This window comes from Lepidochelys olivacea (genome assembly GCF_965140295.1).
Source record: "Lepidochelys olivacea isolate rLepOli2 genome assembly, chromosome: 20".
Taxonomy (NCBI): domain Eukaryota; kingdom Metazoa; phylum Chordata; order Testudines; family Cheloniidae; genus Lepidochelys; species Lepidochelys olivacea.
The window spans coordinates 16,914,854-16,938,639 of NC_140430.1; the positions used below are offsets into that span (position 1 = coordinate 16,914,854).

The 23,786-nt window shown below is 55.0% G+C and overlaps 1 protein-coding gene across 3 annotated transcripts in view; it reads right to left on the bottom strand.

Moving 5' to 3' along the window:
* Positions 1-2,441: 2,441 nt before the first annotated feature.
* The window catches only part of LOC311510605 (cAMP-dependent protein kinase catalytic subunit alpha), a 47,147-nt gene continuing 25,802 nt past the window's right edge, over positions 2,442-23,786 (bottom strand). For 2 of the 3 annotated variants that reach the window (XM_084610397.1, XM_084610396.1), the window contains exons 2-10: positions 12,623-12,684; positions 11,262-11,390; positions 10,989-11,087; positions 8,475-8,557; positions 7,612-7,738; positions 7,275-7,370; positions 7,035-7,157; positions 5,553-5,717; positions 2,442-4,781 (exon numbers count right to left, since the gene is read on the bottom strand). In XM_084610397.1, the coding sequence (XP_084466523.1) occupies positions 4,656-4,781; positions 5,553-5,717; positions 7,035-7,157; positions 7,275-7,370; positions 7,612-7,738; positions 8,475-8,557; positions 10,989-11,087; positions 11,262-11,390; positions 12,623-12,684 (1,010 nt within the window). In that variant the 3' untranslated portion in view covers positions 2,442-4,655. Of the gene's footprint in view, positions 4,782-5,552; positions 5,718-7,034; positions 7,158-7,274; positions 7,371-7,611; positions 7,739-8,474; positions 8,558-10,988; positions 11,088-11,261; positions 11,391-12,622; positions 12,685-19,961; positions 20,514-23,786 lie in introns of those variants that run through there. The other variant, XM_084610398.1, reaches the window with a different exon arrangement.

Here is a 23,786-nt window from a genome sequence, read left to right on the forward strand (position 1 = left end):
CAGCATCGCGCCCCATGGCGCTAGACCAGGGGTGGGCAAACATTTTGGCCCACGGGCCACATCTTGGTATGGCAATTCTATGACGGACCATGAATGCTCATGAAATTGGGGGTTGGGGTGCGGAAGGGAGTGAGGGCTCCAGCTGGGGGTCCGGGCTCTGAGGTGGGGCTGCAGATGAGGGGTTGGGAGTGCAGGAGGGTGCTCCGGGCTGGGACCAAGGGGTTTGGAGGGTGGGAGGGGGGTCAGGGCTGGGAAAATGGTGTGGGGTGGGTGCAGGCGCCAGGCGGTGTTTACCTCAAGCAACTCCCAGAAGCAGCAGCATGTCCCTGCTCCAGCTCCTACGGAGAGGTGCAGCCAGGCAGGTCTGTGCACTGCCCCATCCTCAGACACCACCCCTGCAGCTCCCATTGCTATGGTTCCTGGCCAATGGGAGCTGCAGGGATGGCACTTGGGGCGGGGGCAGCGTGCCCCTATGTGTAGGAGCTAGAGGGGGGACATGCCGATGCTTCCAGGAGCCACGCGGAGGAGGGGAAACCCTGGACCCCGCTGCCCAGTGGGAGCTCAAGGGCCAGATTAAAATGTCTGGAGGGCCAGATACAGCCCCTGGGCCATAGTTTGCCCACCCCTGCTCTAGACCAACACGGGAAATGGGCTCGTGGCTCTAGAATGCCATCCAGGTCTGTTTCTGTAACTCTCATCGCCCTTTCCTGTCTCTGCCCCACAAACTGTTCCTACCTTGATTGTGCAGTCCAGATTGGATGCTGTTCTAAGAGATCTGCTCCAGGAATCATTTGGGGGAAGTCCTATGGCCTGTGTTCTCCAGGAGGTCAGACCAGATGATCCCACCGGTCCCTTGGAAGCTCGGACTCTATTTTGTCCTGTTCTCACCATGCTGGCCTGTTCTGCGCCCCTCTCTCCCCCCACTGCCCGATCTGCACCCCGGAAGCCCTGACTCTCCATTCACAGATGCCTGGCCTGGCACACTGGGCTCTTTGATACCAATTTTAGTTCTCCAATTTGCTTTAAAGTGCCATAGATTGCTCCAAGGGCGACTCTTGGGGAAGTGCGGCAGCCAGGGCTCTCGGAAACAGGCAAAGGGAGGGGAGGAATAGCTCCATTTGGAGGAGGAAAAATAATCACAGCTTCTGACAGATGATATGTTACTGATGGGCAGTCTCATCCCCTTCCCCCCCTCCCCCCAGTAACCCAGTGGTTTGGGCACTCACCTCTGCTGGGGAAAAGCAAGGTCCTGCTCTCACTCCAGTGTAGAATGGGATTGAATTTGAAACCCTCAAATTCTCTCTCAAAACACAATCAGTTTCCAGCCCGATTGCACTTGGAACTCCCTTGTGCGAGGGGCTGTATGGAAGGGCTCATCACTTTCATTTTATTCCTGATCAACTACCTTTCATTCACAGGGGTTTCCTCTCTCCCCCCCACCACACAGGGAATTAGCTGGAGTCTCATTATCTGATCCCCTTTGGAAGCAGATTCACACACATGGCAGGAGTTGCCCTGCAGTAAGGAAGGTGTGCACATATCCACACTTTGCGGAGAGTATTCTGCTTCTGGCAATCCCCTGCATTGCTGCACACCGGGGTAGGCCTGGCTGTTCTCCTCTCCTGCCCCGGCCTCATAAGGCTAGATTATCGATTCAGACAGGACCACTGTGAGCACCTCGTCTGACCTGCGTAACACAGGCCACAGGACTTCCCTGAATCAACTCCTGTTGGAATTGGAGCTGATCCTTTAGAAAAACCTCCCATCTCGATTTAAACAGCATCAGTGATGAAGAATCCACCACGATGCTTGGTGAATTGTTCCAACGGCTAATTACACCCCCTCTCCCCACCCCAGTTAAAAATCTGCCCTTTTTTCCTGTCTGAATGTTTCTAGTTTCAGCTTCCAGCCACTGGCTCTCCTTCGACCTTCGTCTGCTAGCGGGACTCGCCCATTATCACAGTTTTATTCCCCATGTGGGTACTTCAAGACAGGGATCACAGCACCCCTTAACCTTCGCTTTAAGAAGCTCCTTGCCTCTGAGCATAAGGCAGATTCCCCCCCATTTAATCGTTCTCATGGCAACTCTCTGCCCCTCTCCAATTTTTCCCCTTCCTTCTCAAATTGTGGGTGTCAGACCTGGCCATGGTATTCCAGCAGCTGTCGCCCCCCGCCAGACACCGAGATAAAATAACCGCTCCGCTGCTGCTTGCGATGCCCGTTTATCCATCGGCCAGACGCCCCCCCACCCCATTGACGCGCGGACACTCGCCCCTTGGGGCTTCCAACTCCAGGCGAGTTCAGGTCCCGCTTATGGCAGCCGCCGGCCCCCCGGCTCCATCCCTGAACTCCTTGGGCCTCCGGGGAAGAGGAACAGCTCCCGGCTCATCCCAGCCACGACAACTGTCCCCTGGAGCCCAACAGCCCACACGCCAGTCTGATTTTATTTTTTTTAAACAAAACTTTATTGGTAATTGTTTCAAATATGTTGACAACAAAGCACACTGTTAAAGAGGAAGTGGGGGCTGGGGGGGTTGTTTTGTTTTTTCCAGTGAAACAAGTTTTGTTGGCGGACACAGATGTGTTTCCCAGGGCGGGGCGGATGATACCCTCACCCTCTAGACGGGACTCTCAAGCTTCTTTGTGGAAAAGGGGGATTTGAGGGGAAGGGGGGAGGGCTAGCCACGGGGCTCCCCCCTCCGCTCCTGACAGCGCTCATGTATTTATAATATATATAATTTATCTATGAAACCAAAAGAAGCTCACACACCTTCGCCCCGGAGAGAAACAAGAAATTCAACCGGCTGGTGAATACACACAGTGGGAGACAGGCTGGGGGGGTCAGAACAGGACCACCCCACTGATGCACTGCATTGGGGGCGGGGGGGTGGGGGAGGGAGGATAAGTAAAGAATCAGACAGGAAGAAAAGTAAATGAACCGAACAAGAGCCCTCCCCCCCCCCCCACACGCACCTTCCCTCCTCCCAAATAAAGCAGGATCATGGCTAGGTATCAGCACCCTTCCCCCACCCCCTCCAACCTGACCACAGATCTAATGGAGTCGCTCCCTGGGGGTGTAGGGGGGTGGGGAGATCAGGGCCTAGTTGGGATCTTGAGTTCCTTGCCCCCCCTGCCCCCCATTTGCTGGTATCTCCTCCCGCCTTGTCATCTTAAAACGTAAATCGAAAGCATAAAATCGGAGGTACAGAATGGAGCCCCAGGCTTTAAGGTTATTTCTGCAGGGCACCATTTGGCCTATGGGGGGAGGGAGGGAGAAGAGTGTACAAGCCCCCACTGACCTGGGCGAAAATAACCAAGTGCCCCAGAACCAGATCCTCCTGCACCCCCCACCCCGACACACAAGAGGACAGACCAAAGAAGGGGTGAGGGTGGGGGGCTGCTCACATTCATAGCCCAGATTCAAAAAGCAGCATTTTATTTCTAAGGGGAGCTAAAAATCCAAAACCCACCAGGGAGATCCCCTCTCCCAGCACCTCCATTCCAGCCTGTAACAGACCCCCAGATCTCCCCCCGCTGGTGTAAGATACCCCCAAACCAGACACCCTGCAGAGAGCAGTGGGGGTGGGGAAATACAGTCAAATTCTACCTGAAAAAAAAACAAAAACAGATCTCTCTCTCATTTTTCCTTGCTAAAACCTAGACACATTCAAAGCTTGGAGAGTTAAAATTCGGGGGGGGGGGGGAAGAAGAGGGGAAGGGAGGTGTCACCAGGGACGGCAGGGGCTGATGTAGGGTAAGGTAACCCAGCCCCAAGCCTGGATTTTTAAAACCTCTTCCCCCCATGCCCCAAAGGAAAATAAGGTTTAATTTACTTATTTTTCATTTAAAAAAAAAAGAAAAAAAGAAAAAAAAAGGAGCCCCCCCCAGTTTATAAAATGAGACAAGATTTCCCTCCTTCTTCCTCTTTCCAGAGTGACGGTGGGGGGCTGAGATTTTGTCTCCCCACCAACTCCCCATGTATGTGTGTGTGGGGGGAGTGGGGGGGGAAGAATTCAAAGCTATTCTGGAAGCCAAGATGTTGACCTGCCATGACAGTGCATCTTTGCTCCACACCCTGCTCCCAGAAGGCTTTGCAAATAGCCATGAAGATCTAGGGGGGGGGGGGTAGGGGGTAGGAATTTGATGGCAAAATACGCCCCCTGCCCCCCCTTCAAAAACTAAAAGCCACCAATAAAGCCGGCCAGGATGGTGGGGGTACAGCACGTGTGGATTAAGAGGCAGCGTGGGGGTAACCGGATCGGTGCGAGGGGGTGGAAAGTAACCAGTGGGAGCTGAGTGTGTGTGTGTGGGGGGGATCTGTTTAAACCCCCGGTGAGGGGGGGGATGATGAGAGCGGCAGGCTTGTGATGGCGGGGGGGAGGAAAGCATGTGCAAGTGGGGGCATCAGGGGTGCGCATGGGAGAAATTAGACTCCTGCCCTTCTCTACTGTCATTTACTTAGTACAGGTTTAGAATAAGGGGTCTCCCACTCCCCCCCAAACCAGATCCAGGCAAATCCCTACCCCCCACCCACAAAAATAAAATACACAGGCAAGGAACTCGGGTCTTTCTGCTGATCAAAATCAACCCCGCCCCCACCTGCTCCGTGCGCACCCTCCCGAGCGGGGGGAGGGGGGGGAAGGCTGCCGCTGGCCCTAGAACTCAGCAAACTCCTTGGCGCACTTCTCAGTGATGGAGACCCGGATCTCCTCTTCCTCGTAGTCGTCGAAGTTACTCGTGTCGCCGGGGCCTTTGCACTTTGGTATAAAGGGAGCTTCCACCTGCAAAGGGAGGGGAGGGGGAGGTTGGGAACGAGGTGAGGGATCAACATTAGCATCTCCCCCCCCCACTCCTGGGTCTGCTAGGGGTGCATGATCAGGCCCCAACTTTGCAACAAGGCAGGCAAGGATCAGCCCCCCCCCCCACCCGCCTACTCTCCAGCCAGAAACCCACACACTTTGCAATCATGGAAGGGGGAGCCCATGACCCCGCTTAGGAGCCCATGAGCAGGGCCCCCAGCACTCTTAAGGATACAGGATCGGGCCTCTTCGCAACCAGGTGAGGGATGCAGGATCAGCGCCTCCTCAAGCCCCCGTTTATCTAGCCAGAACCCCCTCCTCTCACTTTGCAATCAGGGAAGGGCAGGGGGTCATGAGCCCCTTGGATCCCCGTAAGAGCCCCCACTTGCATCATCAGGAGGGTTTTAATCAGGACCTTCAGCCCAGCCCTCTCCCACCAGACATGGAGAAATAATGCCATTAGCTGGCAGCAGCAGTAGTAGGCTGTTATCCTCAGGGGGTGGGGACAGGACCTTGCTTTTGCCACCATGTTACAAACAGGTGACTGAAGGCACCCGACTTTAAACCAATGCTGGGTGAGCATATCTCCCCCTAGTGGTTGCACCCAGCCACAACACCCTGCTACAGAGTCCCAGGAACCAATGCGCTCCTAGAGGCCTGGGCACTGATGATCACAGGTTCAATTTCTGCTGACGGAGGCTGCACCAGGTGGGAGTTACCCAGGCTCTCCTCTGCCTGCCGCCGCCCTCCTACCTTCCTCTGGTAGACGGCGATCCAGTCGGTGGTAGCAAACCACTTGTGGTTCTTGATGTCGTTGACCCCGTTCTTGAGGTTGCCAAAGCGTTTGGTGAGGTCCACCTGCAGCAGGTTCCGGAGCAGGTCCTTCAGGTCTGAGCTGAAGTGAGAAGGGAACCGGACCTGGGGTGGGGAGGAGACACAGAGGTCTGGCTATTACCTGCCCTGCCCTCGTGGCTAGATTCATAGATACACCTAGTAATGTACAGCCCCTAGCACAGGGGGGTCCTGGGCTATGCCTGGGGGCTGAGATACGACCGTAATACACCTAATATGTACATCATCTAGCACAATGGGGTCCTGCTCCATGACTGGGACTTGTAGGCATTATCATAATACACCTAATAATAAACAACAAGCCCTTTAAAAACACTCCAGAACAATAGAATCATAGAATATCAGGGTTGGAAGGGACCTCAGGAGGTCATCTAGTCCAACCCTCTGCTCAAAGCAGGACCAATCCCCAATTTTTGCCCCAGGTCCCTAAATGGCCTCCTCAAGGATTGAACTCACAACCCTGGGTTTAGCAGGCCAATGCTCAAACCGCAGAGCTATCCCTCCCCCCAATAAGTGGACAAGAAGTGGGGGCGGCTACTGAGGACTGACACAGGAGCTGAAATGGTTCATTAGCAGCAGCCCTCCAGCTCTTATTGAGCATTTTTCCTCCACAGATCTCAAAGCAGGGCTGCCACATCACTATCCTCATTTTACATAAGGGGAAACTAAGGCACAGGGAGACGTGACTTGCCCAAGGTCACTCAGCAGGCTGGTAGGAGAACCGCAAACAGAACCCAGGCCTGTTGAGTTCCACTAGGCCACACAACTTTGTTTTTTTAAAACCCCACTAGGTTTAAAGCTGACCGCGTCCAACACGAGTGCTTGGAGATCCTTGGCGAGAAGGCGCTGGGGTGGGCAGAGGAATATTATGGGCTCTTGGTTACTATGGTGATGAGGTGCCTGGAGGTGACTGATGTGTTTAAGGAACGTTTAGTCTTGAAACGTAGCAGGGTTGAGGAGAGTTTTGCAATTCACAACCGTATATAAGAAAACCAAAGGCACCTGTTCCAGGAGTCCCCATGAGAGTTACAGGGAGCCCAATGGTGATGGGGTGGGGGATGGAGTCCATGTGTCGGGGAAGTAGGGGTACGTCGCGAGAGAGGGTCCATGTGTGGGGGACACAATGGGGAGGATGTCCATGTGTTGGAGAACAGGGGTATGTGGCAAGGGAGGGTCTATGTGTTGGGGTGCAGGGGAATGGGATACATGACAGGGAGGATGCCCATGTCTTGGGGATTGGGGTAGCATGGGAGGGAATTAGCATGTGTGGGGTGCAGTGTGTGAGCATCTCTCTGGTCCGTTGCTGAGACTTGGCACCCCACTTTTGCTGGTGAACCCCACCTCAAAATATCACACAAGTGTCCCCTCTCCCAGCCCAAATACCTTGCCAGAGACAATCTTCTCGTAGATCTGAATGGGCTGGTCCGCGAAGAATGGGGGGTAACCAGCCGCCATCTCGTAGATGAGGACACCCAGAGCCCACCAGTCCACAGCCTTGTTATAACCCTGCCCAGGGAAAGCAGACCAGGGTCATGCACTGAATATTTGAGGTGTGGGGGGAAACCACCTGGTGGCCAAGGATCAGCTAGAGATCAGGCAGCAGACAGGCCCTCCCCAGCTCACCTTGCTGAGGATGATCTCGGGGGCCAGGTATTCCGGGGTCCCACACAGAGTCCAGGTTCGGCCTTTCACCCGCTTGGCAAAACCAAAATCCGTCACCTGGAGCCAAAACACAGAGAGGGGAGAAGCTGGATCAGCCCGGGGGCTGTGACAGCAGGAGGGGAAGGGAGGAAGCAGATGACTGATGTATTCTGGCCGTGTTATGTTTCTGGGGGTGTCTTGGCTTTGAGAAGGGGATGGCAACAGAGAGAGACTTAGATAGGCAGGAGGTCACTGCAGGGAGCCAGGAGCCAGCGCTGGGATGGGGACGGGAAGGAGTGGGAGGGGGCGGCAGCATCACCTCGATGTAGCCCTGCTGGTCTATCAGGAGATTCTCTGGCTTCAGGTCTCGGTAGATGAGATCCAGCGAGTGCAGATACTCGAAGGTCAGGACGATCTGAGCAGCGTAGAACCGGGCGTGAGGTTCACTGCAATGAGGTGGGAGGAGAACGTGGGCATCGCAGACCAGATCCGCCCCCTCTCAGCCAGCCTAGCACCCTCGGCCCCCTGCCGCCCCCACCTTCACCTTCCTTATAGATCCCCAGGCAAGATGCCCCAAACCTTCTAGGCCTGGTGGCCCCATCTGCCCTAGAGCACACATCCCACCCACCATTGCTAGACCCCTGACTCCATTCAGCCTGGCAACCCAGGGCAAGTCCCTCCCAGACCAGCATCTCCCCGCTAGCCTCAACACACACACACACAGGGACCCCCAGCTCCATCCAGCCTGGCCTCATCTAGCCCTGGCATCCCTGCCACTGACTGTGGCTAGTGCTGGCAGAAGACCTCAGCAGCTCTCCCCATGGGGAATCCCTTCCTGACCAGCCCAGCTGGGGATCAGGTCACACCCTGCAGCAGGAGGATCAAAGCCAGCGTCGCTGCAGATGCTGCTAGTGGATAAAAGGTCTAGTTCTCTACTGAACTCAATCCCAAATTTACAGCTGTGGAAACTGAGGCACAGAGTGATTCTCCCCCCTTCCCACAAGGAGTGAATGGCGGAAGCAGGAATAGGACGCAGGAGTCCCGACTCCCAGTCCTTCTGCTCTAAGTGCTAGATCCTACTGTCCTCCCTGAGCCAGGGATACAACCCAGGAGTCTAACCGCCACCCAGCTCTAACCATTAGAGACACTGTCCCCAACATCGGCTCCCGTGGCAACACTCACCTGAACCTCCCGATCCGCCGTAGGTGGGAGAACATCTCCCCGCCCGGGATGTATTCCATCACCATGTACAGATTGGAGTTATCCTAGAAGGAAATGCAGCAGAAACTGAGTGCAAGGCATGGAGCCACTCCGGCCCCCCGTCAGTGCCTGTGACACCGGGATGAAGCTGCTCACCACACCCCTGCTCCTTTATTAGCCCCGTCCTTTTCAGGGCACTAACCCCACATGCCCCAAGGGAGCCTGATGCAGTGGCCTGGCTTCCCCATAGCACACAATGCAGTGCACCCGCTGTCTGGGCGATAACAGCCTACTACTGCCACCAGCTGTAGGTCCCAGGCACACACCTGCAGTGGGAGTTGCTGCACAGACGCGGCTGGGGAACAGACTCACTAATGAGAGGGCGCAAGCTTTATTTGTTTGGAGTATTTCGTACTAGAGCCCTAGAAAATTCAACCCCTCCCCCTCCTCTGGTTTAGGGGCAGGGATGGGCGGGGACAAGATGGATTTCCCAGCTGCGACGTCTATGATCAAAGGGGAAACCCAACGTGCCGCTAGGTCGGACACCCCAAAAGAGCAGAAGCAGGAAGTGAAACTTGTTAAAAGCAGAGTGAAATTGACCAGGCTGGCTCCATCCTCTCTCAGGGCTGCAAAGTCAAAGAGCAGCCTCCGAAGTAACTCCGCTGAGCCCAACAAAGCCATTCCGCTAGTGAGACCCGACCCAGTGATGAGAACATGAGCACTAAGCACCCGCGCATGCGGAGACCACTGCCCCTGCCCTCCAGCCCAGTGTCAGTTTCCAGCTAGCCCTGGAAAGAGGGTCCAGAGCTAAGCAGGACTCAAGTTTCACTCTATAAACTGGGGTCCAAAAGGAAGTTCTTGGAACCAGGTCCAGGACACAGCCCAATATCAGACCTCAACACCCTGCCAATGACACCGGGCAGAAGCTGGAGACCCAGGACGACCTGATCCTGACTGGCCAGCAGGGAAAGTTCACCTGCCTTATTTGGAGTGATGGGCATTGTATGTGTCGTGTATATATTCTGTCTGGTAACTGTTAATAAATTGAGGTTAAGGATATTACGGTGTGAGGCTCTTTCACTGGGAAAAGACCCAGAGAACCCACAGAGTGTGAGGTGATGTCCTGAACCCAGGGAGGGTGAGGGTGGGTGCTTAAATTAAGGGGGTTACGCCTTGAGCCCCAGGACCAGGGCAAAGGTGGTGCCCTCAAGCATACGGGGAACAATGCCTGAACCCTGGGGTACCCTAAGGGGATGAAGGGAGCTCAGTCCATCCTTGGTCTCCCTGCTCAGGCAGTTCTGGTCTGCATGACACAGGCCTTCCTGACCCTCTACCATCTAGACAGGCCCCAACGCCCTAGTAGTACCTTGATGGGGCCCAGTCAGCATGTACAAGGACAGACTCCTAGCTCAGTGGGGTAAATCCAGAGCAGCCGCATTGATTTCAATGACGTTCTCCCACAGTTACACCCGCGGATTCAGCCACGGGGTATTTATTTTACGCTGTTGTAGGAGAAGCGATTGGCTCAGCGAGCCAGCCTGTGTGACAGCAGCCGCTGGCCCCAGTGCCACTGTGTCACCCGAGAGCTACACAGCCCAGCCCCACGCAGCTGGCACGGAGCAGGTGGGATATTTCTATTGTAGCAGCTTCCGTGGACAAGGAGCCAGAGATCAAAGCTATTTAACCCTGGGATGATGAGGAGCCCCAAGAAAATGACTCTGCCAGCACTGCCTGCTAACACGCCCTTCACCCTAGCCTCCAGGCTCCCGCAGGAGCTGCAATTTATCCTGCAGCCTCCCCTGAGCTGACGACCCTTCCTCGCTACAACCCACTAACCACAGGCTTACAGACGAGGAGACGGGTCTCTCTTCAGAGCCAGCCCCTCTTTAATCAGGCCAGCCAGAGCTCTAAGGAACAACTACCTTTGCTCTCCCCCCTACACACAGGGTGTAGCTCACAGGCCCCAAGATCCAGGTTCAGGGAAGAGGGTCCAAGCCGCATCACCAGGGGCCTGAATTTTAGCTTTCACAGAAACTCCATCAGGAAGAAACGATCCCACATGATGGTTTCAAAGTCTCCACAAAGCCAATTTTGCATGAAGTTAAGTTAGGACTTCCTCTGAGACTCCCCTGCAAGCCAAACCTCATGCCCTAGGGCCAGCGCACAGGAGCCAGAAACTGAAACTGACTAGGAACGAAAGCAAAACTGACCCGGTTGCGGGGGGAAGTATCACTGTTCAAAACCTGGAGTCAAAAGCAGAACAGAAGAGAGTGAAAAAGGGGAATGATCCAAACTGATTTTTCTTAGCTCCAAACCTGATCCCAGAAGTCACACCAGGAAGGTTTGTTCTCAGGATACAAGAGATGCAGACTTCGACCCCTTCAGCACAACTTTGGTTTTAAATAGGAAACAAATCAAGGGGATTGTGAGAGTCGGGGGGGGGGGGGGGGGAGAAGAGACAGCCCAGGGCCGGGCTGGCAAGCGAAGGACACCTACTTTGAAAGAATACTCTAGCTTGACGAGGAATGGAAAGTTGACGGCCTGGAGGATCCGTTTCTCGTTGAGGGTGTGCTCAATTTGTTTCAACTTCACTACCTGGAGAGAAAAGGAAGTAGCAACATCAGATCTTCCTCTGCTGGCGCAGCACCCCCTACGCCTCCCACTCCCCTCTCCGGCGTCCCCACACAGGGTTCAGCCCCAAATCCCTCCCCTACACTGGGGAGTCCACGGCCCCAGGGCAGATCTTTGTGGCAGCTCCCAGTGTCTCACCTTCTGTTTATCCAGGATCTTCATGGCATAGTGATTCCCGGTCTCTTTGTGTTTCACCAGCATCACCCTCCCAAATGAGCCCGTGCCCAGGGTCTTGATTCGATCAAACTGATCCAAACTGGCCGTGTTCTGGAAGGGGGAAAACAAATCTGACTGGGGGGGGGAGGAGGGGAGCAGACAGACAGACTGGTCCTGGGGGCGTCAGGAAGGCATCTGCTCATGACAGTGGGATTTGTACAGCAAGACTGGAGGGGTCTTTAATGACCACAAGGGGGTCAGAGCTTTGGTTTTTATAGCTCACCAGAATGGCAGCCCCCCCAGGGTCATCACTGACTGTGATGGGAGAGCGCCCCCTACTGAGCCCGCCACTCCCTGCAGCACAGCACCCCCTAGCCCCGCACTGGGGTTGTTCTTGAGAACATCCATATGAAGTACATGTCACATTTCACCACCTGAGGGCGCCAAAGGAAACCACTATAGTTTTAAGGAGACACTGACAAGGGATTCCCTGCTCCTTGGGCAGAACCAAACTCCAGTTCCAGACAGGCGACCCGCCCACCTCCATTCAGTGGGGCTGGCGGGGGCGGGGCTGGGAGTCAGGACTCCTGGGTTCTAGCCCTTGGTCTGTGAGGAGAGGGAGTGAAGTGTAGTGGTCAGAGGGCAGGAGACTAGGAGTCAAAAGCTCTCTTCCTAGTTCTGCCACCAACTTCCTATACCCATGACCAAGTCCCTTTCCCCTCTGGGCCTCAGTTTCCCCATCTGTGCCATGGCGTTAATGATACAGGGTGTGCGGGAGGACTAGCAAAGTGACAGTGCTGCAGAGGGACCAGCAGCTCTGCCTCAGGAATTACCCACAACCACCCCAGGTGGGATTTCCAGCGGGGACAGACCCAGGGCACTGGGGCACTGCGCTGAAGCATAGGCAGCAAATGGGGGCCCTTTGGCTCCCAGGGGGGTTGTGCTAACAGGGACCCTGTTCAATCTGGTGCTGGGCTGGGCTGGACGACCGCGCTGGAGCCTTGGAAGGAGGATGGGGGAGGGGGAGACAGGCTGGATCAGGAGGAGTCCCACATGGTTAGTGTCCCCCTCCCACAGCAGAGTGGAGTGGAACCTACAGAGTTCTTGGCCCTCCAGTTACCAGAGGGCAGGTTGGGGAAGGGGGGAGGGAAGAGCAACATGGTCCACTCAGCCCCACCCCCCAGGAGCAAAAACAACCTCCAGACCATCAGAGGAGGCTGTGTGGCTAGGTGGCTCAGTGATGGGGAAAGAGATCCAGGGGTGACCGCAGACTAATCAGCCTGGGGCTGCAAAGGCCTTGATTGGGCTGGGGTGGGGGGTGATCTGGGTTGGGGGCACAGTACCTGAGAGGGGCTCTCCCATTTCTTGAGGAAGTCTTCTTTGGCTTTGGCTAGGAACTCCTTCACTGTAAGGGAAAGAGAGAGGGAGCAGCATGAGGAGTCAGGAGAGGGGGGCATTCAGCCTGGTGGACAGAGCTCCCATTTCAGCCCCCCCCCCACGAAAAAGCACGCAGTCAGAAAGCAGGTGAGGATTTTACCGGGATGCTGATGCCAGACTGGATACAAAGGGTGGCTCAGCTGGGGATTGGCTAGAGAGAGGTCCATGTTGGGGAGCTCCTGCAACATCCCCACCCCTGCGCTTTCCTCTGGACACACCGAACAACCTCGTCAGGGAGGGCTAATGCAGCCCTCAGCGCCCAGCAAGGGGATGCACTTGTGCCTCTATCCCCCCGCTGAACATGTCACTTGGGGTGCCTGGTCCACGCCCCTCGACACAGAACCTGCACTCCACAAGGAGACACTCGTACAACCCTCCAGTCAAAGGACGTTAAGATGCGTGGATCACATTGCCCTAATGGGAGGATACGGGATCTACTACTGCTGCCAGCAAAGGGGGGTGAAGGGGAAGGAGATTCCCCCTTAGCTCAAAGAGCAGAGGCCTGTGTGTAGCCTTCTCTCAACCATGCAGGCCTCACAGATCAATGACACCAACAGCCCACAAGGGGGTGCTCCGTGCACACACACAGAGCTGCAGAAGGCAGCCGTGAAAGTTGCAAACCCCACTTGGGCTTTGCCCACAATGGGGTTAAAACAACCTGCCACAGCCTCCACAGCAGCAGCCTGGGACCAGCCAAGTGTCCCGCTCTCTGGCATCCAGCCAGGTGATCCTTCCTTCGCCAGCCGGGCTCCCTGTCCTTGCTGCCAGATCCCAGAACCATGGGAGGGAGGAAGCGGGATGGGGGTTGGAGCAATCTGCAGCATCTGGAGGGATATTTGGTACCGAGAGCCCCTTTTATCTTCGCTGCCTCCTGCTGCTCCCAACAGGGACAAGTCCCGCAGCTCTTAACAGTGCAAGAGACGCCCACGGGATTGGAATGGCTGCAGCAGCAAGGCCAAGCACAGAGCAGCAGCAGGGGGTGGCTTTGAGCCCAGAGCTCCCCCCTGCCCCCACCATCACAGGCAAGTCTCCCCCACACCGGAGGTGTATAAAGTTAACTGCCTCCCTCAGGGATCATTGGTGCAGAGATGCCAGGGAGGGGACAAGCTCAAAGCCTAGATCCAGATGTGGGTGCTGCAGTTCTTGGGGGTCACAGATGCTCAACCCAGGAGTCAACTCCCTGCCGGCCCACTCTCTCCACTACAACCCACTCCCTTCCCAGAGCTGGGGACAGAACCCCAGGAGCCCCCCCACTTTAATCGCTAAATAGCAACACTTCTGTGGAAACCCGGCATCACCGCGCTCTAGTCCTGTCATCCCTGCCCTAAAGAAAGGGCTGAGAAATGGGCCAGGCGAGGGCCTGAAATGCACCAGCGAAGCAGGACAACATCCTACAGATGTGACTGATTCACTGCTGGAGGGAAGGAGACCAAGATTACGGGGATTCCCCTGATCCCACAGGACAGGGCAGGGCAGCCCTGAAAGGGTTCTGGGGATCAGCTATTTGCTGGCTAACTACCCCCGCCCATCCTCCCTTCACCCTCTAGTCCCCACAGCCCATCTCCTGTGGAGCCCCACAGAGCGGGATTGAATTCACATCTGCTTCCCCCCAGACGCTCAGTCTGTCTGACCTACTTTCACTTTGTCTCCTACTCTCTCTGGACTATTTATAGAAACAGGCTTGGCTCACCAGCCACTGTCTCCCACCATCGATCCCAGCCCCAAGGGGGCGGGGAAGAGGGATCCTTGCATGGACACGGGACAGAGAAGACAATTTCCTGCACTCTCCTGGCCGTACCTTACAGAACTAAGTTTAAGTAGCTTAGGAGTTCATTGTATTACAAAGGCAGGCGGTTATGTATTATTGTGGGACTGTATGTGACGTCTCCGATGGAAACCCAGGGAAGGGTTATGGGCTTTGAGGGACCATCTGAAACTATGGGGCCTTTTAAAGTTAAGTACATTTCCCAGGAAATCTCTAAGGGGAGGGGTATGCAAACGTAACGCCTCTGTTATGCAAAACCTCAGCCGCTGGAAGCCGCTCCCTGAGGAGAAACCCACTGCCTGTCAGTTACCTGGCTGGAAGCGGGGTGATCTTTGGAAAGCTTATTAGCAGGCGTGCTGGTTCTTTGCTGGTTTTTAAGAGGTTTTCCCTGCAATGCTTTTACCGTAAGAATCAATGTGCTTGCTAACAGCTGTGTGGTACCTTATACCCGTGGAGACTGGGCTGTTTGTAGCCTCTGAGGAAGGAGGGAAAAGCAGGCCGGCTGAGGCAGTCTGGCTTGCTGGGGAACTCACAGTGTAGGCAGGGAGCTGTGCAGCCTGGAAATCCCCAGGGCAGGAAGGAGAGAGACGCAGGTCTCTGCCCAAGAGAGGTGATGACTGGGAGCCAGAAGCCTAAGTGGCTTCCCTGGCTGGACCATGAGGGGCAAATACAGGTGCAGTTGCCCTGACCTGCAACACCCCTCCCCCCACTGTTCTTCCCTGGCATCATCCACACCAGATCAATGCCTTGGGAGGGGAGATCAGCCATTCTGCCTTCTTCTGGAGGTCTAGGAAGACTTGTGAGGCTCTGCTAATCAGTTACATAAACTGGGGGCAGCCCCAGACAGTGATGGAGGAATCTTCTCTGCACCACCAGCCTCTAATTTACTTGGCCCAACACCAATAATTTGTTCCCTTTTTGGGCCTGTCTCATCTTAGAGTCTCGTTCTCTCTCTTCAGGGCCCTGGGCCTGGGCCAGGGACCCCTAGAGTGGAAAGATCTGGGATGGGGATTGTGGCTGACAGCCCCACTCCTCAAGTCCCACGGCACTTTCTACCACCCAGGTGTAGCTCATCTGTGAGAGAGACAGAGCTTCTTTGGGAGCCCATCCAAGAGGGTGGAACTGATTGCCACAGGATCTAAGGATCATCTCAGACTTCCCCACCTCTTCCTCCTAGTGCTATGTGCTAAACACAGCGCAGCACAGGCATATAAAAAGAGACCCTACCAAAACCAACACCTCCACTGCACACACAGCTCTCCCCCTGGTGAAAGTACAGAACCCAGGCACAAGGAGTCCTCGGTTGCAATCAATATCTCTGGGGGCTACTGTAATTAAAAACCGTTTAACGAGCAGCCAATTCAAATTTGGCCTCCAAAAATGTAAGTTTTGGTTAACCCCCACCCCCCAATGCTGTCTAAAAACAAATCCTGAAATATTCCAATTATTTTTAAACTAAGTCCCACTTGAAACAGACAAAGGGTCCCTCACCCCTCTTGCAGCTCAGAGAGCCCTAGAGTGAAATCTACTTTCAGCAGGAGTGAAATTGATACGACTGAGATCTCCTTTGCTAAGCAGACAGACTTACCTATCTCAGGGTTTTATACGGATGCCCAGCTCCCTAGTATATGAGCAAAAGCAATAGCGGGAATAGGGTAACATTTTCCAAAGGGCTTATAGGCTTTAGGAGCCTTTATGCCATTGACGGTAACTCGTAAATAGTAAATGGCAAACTGGATTTTTAGAATCCTCTCGTTTTAATAACCCCAAGATTTTGTAGCCTTTCCTTTCCAACTCAGTGGCCTTTCAGCTGAGAGAGCCCCTTTAAAGACCCATGAACACATTTCTATTCATGTCAGTTTTGTCAGGTGGCACGAATTTGGCATATGAAACTAATTGACTGTGTCTAATTACACAATAGACTAACAAACTGACCTGTGCAAGGAAAAGCACCAGTGGATATTGGCTAATGGAGACATTTTCATACCGCTAATCTTTTGTACCACCTTTCAAAGAACTTAGCAAAACCTTAAGTTCCTTAGACCTTCAAGGAGGTAGGTACTATTTCCTTTTTTATGGGAAGGGAAACTGAGGCAGGGAGATGTGACCTTGCCCACTGTTGCACAGGAAGTGGAAGAATTGAGAAGAGCACCAAGAGTCCTGACTCTTAGGAATAGAGCCCAGGAGTTCTGATTCTCAGTCCCCTGCTCTAACCACTAGATCCCACTCTTCATCCCAGAGCCAGGAATCCCAACTCCCATTCCTTACTCTGACCGCTAGACTGCACTCTTGCTTATCACAATGCATCCAGGTCTCTTGTACCTGATGCAGCAGCACGAGGTATTATTCGAATACCTGGGACAGGGATCAACACTGGTAGACAAAGGAAAATGTATGAGAAGGTCGGACCACTTAGGACCTCAGATCCAGTTAACAAAGCCATTCTCTGCGGAATGGAAATCAGCGCCTGATTCAAAGCTCAGCAGGGCTCAGCACCAGGGCTCTAGGGATCTGTAATTAGGAGAGATCAGAGTTATCTGGAAAAGAGCTGAGTCTCCTAATCAGAGGGCAGACTGCTCTTAAAGAGACATGACAAGTTTTAGGCCCAATATTTGTGATTACAGAAACCTAACGCACGCCAGCTTGTGGGTAGCACTTTCCAACCTCATGCTTCACCTTCGAGCCTCTGCCTTTCAAACCAAGTCAAGTTCTCAGTCCCCATCTTCAAGGTTTCCATGGCCTGTGCCATGGGGGATCTAAATGAGCGTATGACTTTGACAGAAAGATAAGGCTGACAACTCTACTTGCTCGGTACAATGGCACCTTCCACCACGGTGAAGTTCAGCTGTGCAGGAGACAGAGTTTCCTCCAGGTCTGGTTGCAGACTGTGGAATTACCTGCCACATGAACCAGGGACCATCCCAAATCCAGACCCATTTCTTTGACCTACGGAACCTCAAAAACTATAAGACACTCCACTGCCTCACTTCTCCTTCAAGGGAGGAGATGAGAGAACAAGCCACATGACAGATGTGAAGTCACATCATTTAATACACGACTGGAAGGCATTCAGATACTGCGGTGATAAGAGCGGAACAACAACCTAGAGAGGAGAGATTAGGCTTGTTTCTGAAATCCCATTGCAGGATCAGGGCCAGGTGCGTAAGAAAAACAACTGAGTTGCACAAGGCCAGGGTTACAAAACGTTACACAACTTTCCCCCTATTTGACAAAATAGGGGGGCTGGTTTGACAAAACTTTGAAGTCCCTACCCCCAAAACCAGTGTTGGGCCCCCAGCCTCTGCAAATCAACACAGGAGAAATCAGAAACAAAGTGAAATTGACTAATCGAATTTCACCACGCCCCAGAGGCACAAAGGGCATGAATGGTGAGAGCAGATTAGAGGTTTACAGGGACTGGTCACCTTGGAATGCAGCCAGAATTTAAAAGCAGGCTCATTCCCCCTGCCATTTGGAGTGTAACTGACAGGGGGTCAGGACTCCTGAAGGCAAAGCTTCCACAGCAGCCAATACTAAGTGGTCACTAAAAGGATCATTTCATCCGCCACCAAAATGCAGCCACCTCTGGGGTGAAACAGGGCAGCTGTTTCAGGACACTGTACAACAGCAAAGAGATCCTGAAACTACAGGCGAAAACTCAGGGAGGGAGAATGGCACCGGGGTTAACACCCACACAGATTCCGCCCTTGCGTGCCCGAGCGATGATTGTCCGATAGGAACAAACGTGCTGACAGCTCCCCCATGGGCTTGTTCCACTCCCCTCCATCCTCCCTCTTAGCCAAGCATCATCACCTGCCATCATGGATTTAGATTTTAAGCCCTTTGAGGCCTGTTCCCCCAGGCCACTAGATGCACGTTAGCAACCTGCCTCAGCCCCACTTTCCACATTGGATGCCATTTCTGGCCACGGGAGGGTTTCCACTGGGATGACGCCTGACCAGGATGGGGGGAGGGGCGGCGCGGGGCAAGCTGCAAGCACCACAGGAAAGAACCATCACTAGTGCAGCCCCAGGCCTTATTCTGATTCCAGCTACATCCCGCCCATCTCATGCCCCCAGCTGCTCCAGATCCCGATCTCCCAAAGTGTAAACTCCATCTTACCTGGGTAGAACCGAGGAGAATCCACCCCCTCCCCATCCCTCCAGTGCTGGTGGCTGAAGGGTTAAACCCAGAGCTTCCCTACCACTAAGGACTCACTGTCTCTCTCTGGTGAGCACCAAGCAGGTTCCAAAACAAACTGGTTTATTTCCTTTAATGAGCCCAGTGGGGAAAGAGGCCCAAGGGGGCAGGTGATGGGGCTGGAGCGTAAGCGATCCAGGGCCTGGCTCCTGATGCGAAGGATCTAATGAAGATCTACATTACAACCCGGTCTGGCGCACGTGGTCCGCGTTACACCCAGCACCCTGCTAACGATTGCAGGGGCCAGTGCACGACTGTCCTGCCTCTCGCTCGGGCTGGGGAACAGAGCTGAGTACTGAGACCTTCACTACAGTGATCGGGGTGGACAGGCCAGGTGGCTGTGGGAGCCAAGGATACGGAGCCCTGAACCCCGACATCCTCCTGCTGGATGGCCGCTGGGCGCAACGAGCTGCCAGGTTTTCACCTCCCATGGGGATTGGTTACAATGATGTCAAGCCTATGATTCGATGGCACCGACAGGCCCCCACCAGGCCTGGCCGCATTGAGCTAGGTGCTGTACAAACAGAAGCCACGCTCCCTGCCCCAAAGAGATCACAACGGCAAGATCACAGCCAAGGCTGCTAGTAGAAACTGGCATAGAGAAGCAGCGCAGCCTAGCAGGTAGGGTTCTAACCTTGGGCAAGTCACTGCCTCGCTCCAGGGCTCTGTTTCCCCTCCCCACTCAGGTCTATTTAGACTCTGCACTCTTCAGGGTAGGGACTGTCTCTGACTGGAAGTATGTACAGCACCCTGCACGATGGGGCCCTGAGCTCAGTCAGGGCCTAAGAGCAACCGTAATGTAACCACATGCAGGTAGAGGTGAGGGTTCAGGTCTCAGAGGGTTAAAGCAAATTTCAAACGAGCTGACCATTGACCAGAACTGGCTTGTGCTTTGCGATTTCCCCCGAGCCACAACCCAGAAGGGCAGGGAAAATCTGGGTGACAGCAGAATTCATCTCCTGCCTTTAAGAGACATGGGTTTAACTGCAGCTCAGGTCACAGAGCCAGTGCGAAGCCTAGCACAAGCCGCTGGTCTCTGGTGGGGAGAGGCCTCGGGCCCAGAATAGCAGGGGGAGCAGTGGGTTGGGAGGAAGGGGGCACGGCAGAGCTGTGGGGGAGTGGGGGCAGGATCACCGTGTGCCTGCTGTGAGTCATCAGCTCCCCTTTGCAGAGAGGAAGGAAGGGACAGACCCTGGCACTTCAAGCCATCAGGGATACTAAGGGAGGGGAGATGACCACACACCCTGCCTGGGATCCCCTCCCCCAAAGCCCCCCTTTACCGTCCATGCTGTGACCCACGGAGGCCGCCGGCTGTGGTTAGGAGGTCATGGCAGGCAGAGAGGGAGGTCTGGCCTGGCGCCTCATGGGGGACTTTGTCCCAGGCAGCAGGAGCAAACACAACCTCTGCTTCGACCCCGGCTTCTCCGGCGAGCCGAGGAGAGACCCGAGCCAGCACAGGGCCCAGTGCAGCTCCAGGGTGTGTCTCTGGCACCACCACTCCCTCGGCTGCATTGGAGGGGCCGGGTTTATGCCAGGCTGGAGGGCTCCATCGCGGTGTCCGGATCCTCCGGTGACAGGTGCCTTCAAGCCCCCTTGGCGCAGGGGGTCTGTGCCCGTTAGCGCCTATTGCCCCTGGATACAGCAGTGTCCGCCCCCAAGGTCAGCCTTGCCCCGGACTCCTGGGTTCCTGTTTGCCGCTAGAGGTGGATCTGCCAGTGCTGCCAATCCCACTTGCCTGGGGATGGAGGCAGCAACGAGGCGAGGGCAACGCCCCAAAGTGTCCCTTCACCGCCCCGGTATGTAGGGCAGCTGGTTCCAGAAAGCAGCACCTGCCGCCAGCCCTTCCATGGGTTCTGAGCTCTGGGCGTGAGGACGCACATCCAGGGAGGGGGTGGGGAGGACAGGGACAGAGCTGATCACATGGTGGAGGGAGACAACGTTCACACAGCGATGCTCCAGGGGTCTATTTATAAATAACAACTGCAGCTTCCCCACCCCATCCACACTGGTCTAACTGGGTTCTTAGCCAATACCCCATCACCCATAATCCCTTGGGGCATCTGGACACTGCCCTGATCCACTCCTGGAGGAGGAAGAGAGGATCCCCCAACTCCTCCCCCACACCACTTCAGCCGCCTCACTGTAACTCCCTATCCCCCTATGAGCTGTGAAAGCCCGTCTCTATCCCCCCACCCTGAGGATCTCAAAGCAGAACTCCCATGGCATACAATCAACCCCAGTTTACAGGTGGGAAAACTGAGGCAGAGAGAAGGGAAGGAATCTTGCTGAAGGTCCCATGGCAGAACAGTGGCAAAAAGGGAACAGAACCCAGGAGTCCTGGTTCTCCACACCTTCGCTAAGCAATACACCACCCCTCCCTGCCTCGTGCTGGGAATAGAACCCAGGAGTCTTAGCTCTAAGCCCCCCGCCCCTTTCCTGCTCTAACTCAGTAGATCATCCTCCTCGTGGCCGCAATAGGGCACCCCACAAAGCAGGGATGCTAAACAGGGATCCCTTATCCAGGGAACTGGACACAGTATTGCCACTGCCAAGCTGGCACTACATGGTGTCGCCACTAGGGGTCCCCCCTAAATTCTGGCCTGGAGTGGCAGGGAAGACATACCTGACGTAACCCCACTACTCTCCACACACAAACACCTCTGACCCCAGTTGGGAGGGGCTAGCCGGCCAAGTGGGGGTGGGAGATGGAGCCCAGGGGCCAGCTGGCCTAGCTGGGGGCAGGGTAGGGGTTAGGCTCTGCTTTTACTGGGGCTGGAACGCACCCACTTTGCAGAGGCTAAACCCTTGTGTGCCGACAGTCCCCCAAGGCCTTCCCACAATTCCCCTGCAGGGCAGACAAGTTCTCCCGTGATGGCCAGGGAAAGAATCTGAGCATCTCAGCACAAAGAGCCCTGGGATTTTTCCCCGGAACAAGTGCAGAGCCAGTGAGGACAGTTACTCAGACAGGGCTTTGCAGACCCACCCGTAGGCTCTCAGGAGCTGGCTTAGCCCTGAGAAACTTGCCACTGATCAGCGCAAGACCAAAGCTAGCCAGGTCCAGAGGGAGTCCAAAGGGTTGTGACAGCCACCGTTTTGGTCAACACCAAGGACTGAACCAGGGAACTGCGGAGCTAAAGGCCGGAGTCTTTACAGCTTTCCATCACAGCCAGGCTCTGCAGCTGGGGCAGGAACAGACTCGCAGCATCTATGGGTCAGGGACACACAACACACACTAGGTTACACTCTCCCCTCCTCCCCCAAGGGAGCATGGGCCAGGGTGGTTAAAAGCTCCAGCGGATGCCACAAAAGCCAAATGCCTCCTGCTGCCTGGCCGTCCCCGGGTATGTAACTGTACCCTCATGCCAAGAGATAAGGTCAAAGACATGACTTGAAATCCCTTCCTGCCCCCTCTCCTTCATACATTCGCTCATCCCTAAACACATTCATTATATACACGTGGGACTCATGGCAGCCACCTCAGAGGTGGGTCATGGCAGCTGGTCAACAACGCACAGCAATGCTGCATGGGGACTGCTCCCCCAGCACCAAAATGCAGCTGCTTAACAGGCACATTGCGGTGCAGAAGAGTGAAGGATCCAACACACTGGGGGGTGGACTTCAGAGGAGGTGGCGTACCCTTAACCACGCTGGCATTTTTATTGTGGGACCTGCTCCTGCGCCCAGTGAGGTAACGGCCAAGAGCACTCAGGAGGCCTGACTGACTGTGTGAGTTCAAGTCATTTTCCAGCTCTGTAAACTGGGGCTGAGGATTGTGCTGGGGGGCGGAGTTCATTCACAAAGGTGCTTACAAGTTCCTTGGCGGGAGGCTGGCGAACATCATGAAGGATGGGCTGGCCACCGTGGCCACCTGGACTAGTCAATCCGAGGACTGGCAATCCCAGCACTGGGCATCATGCCACCTCCTGCATTTCTGACGAGAAGCCCGACTTTCTCAACTCTGAGATATTGCCAGGATCTTTTCCCTCCTTGGCAAACGCCGCCCGGATCCCCGCATCCAGAGAGCGCCAGGCTATAGCCGGATCCTGCACGGAGCTCCTGGAGTTTCCGATCCCGATGCCAGCACGCTGCCTCACCCCCACCGCCCGCTATCGGAACAGATGAAGGACAGAACTTTTGCCCCAGGGCTGGAAGCTGATGCAGCAGCAGCAGCCCTGATGGATTTCCCAGTGGCCAGATTTAATGCCACACTCAGTGAACACAGCTCTGAAGCTGATCCATGAGCGTGAGGGGAGAAGCCAAAGCTAAAAGCTGGAGAGAGCCCCGCCCTCTTTGATCAATCCCTTGCCCAGCTGTACCTCGGCTGCAGATCACGCTGGGAGGCAGTGTCAGGCTGGCTAAGGAGGGGAAGCTGCTTTCTGCTGCTCTCAGACAAGGGAAGCAGCAGCAAAGGCTCTGGCAGGGGAAGGGGAGACTGGAATAGCCTAAGGGGAAATTCCTCCGCCACCAGCCAGAGATTGGATAGCCAGAAGGGCCATTGCCCGCAAGGGAAAGGCTGGAGGCTCTCTCCCTCTGAATGCTTAATACCGGAACAATCCTGTACTGTCCCTCAGTACAGATACCCTGTACTGCCCCTGCTCCGACCACTAGACTCTGCTCTCCCTGAGCTGGAACAGAACCCAGGAGTCCTGATTCCTTCAGCCCTACTCTAACCATTAGACAACACTCGCCGCCCAGAGCCAGGGACAGAACGCAGGAGCCCTGCCTCCCAGCCTCTCACCACTACGACCAATACAGATGCAGGTGGGTGAATTTCTCTAGCCTTAGAATCTGGGCCAGCACTCCCCTCGCAGAGCTGGGAATGGAACCCAGGAGTCCTGGCTCTCAGGCTACGGCTTGAGGGAACTCTCTTAATGTCCCTACACAGCTGTTGCGAGGACCCAATGTCATCTACACCCTAATTCTGTGGCACCCCCCAGCCCAGCCACCAGCTCAAGTGCAAAACCTCTGCTATTGGCTGCTGCGCTGCCTGGCGCAGGGGGGACAGAACCAGGGCCCTCGAGAGATAAAAGCAGGGGCTGCTCCAGCTTGAGCTAAAGAGCCCCGGCTCGGCCGGTAAGATTCAGATCCTCAGCACATCAGACACA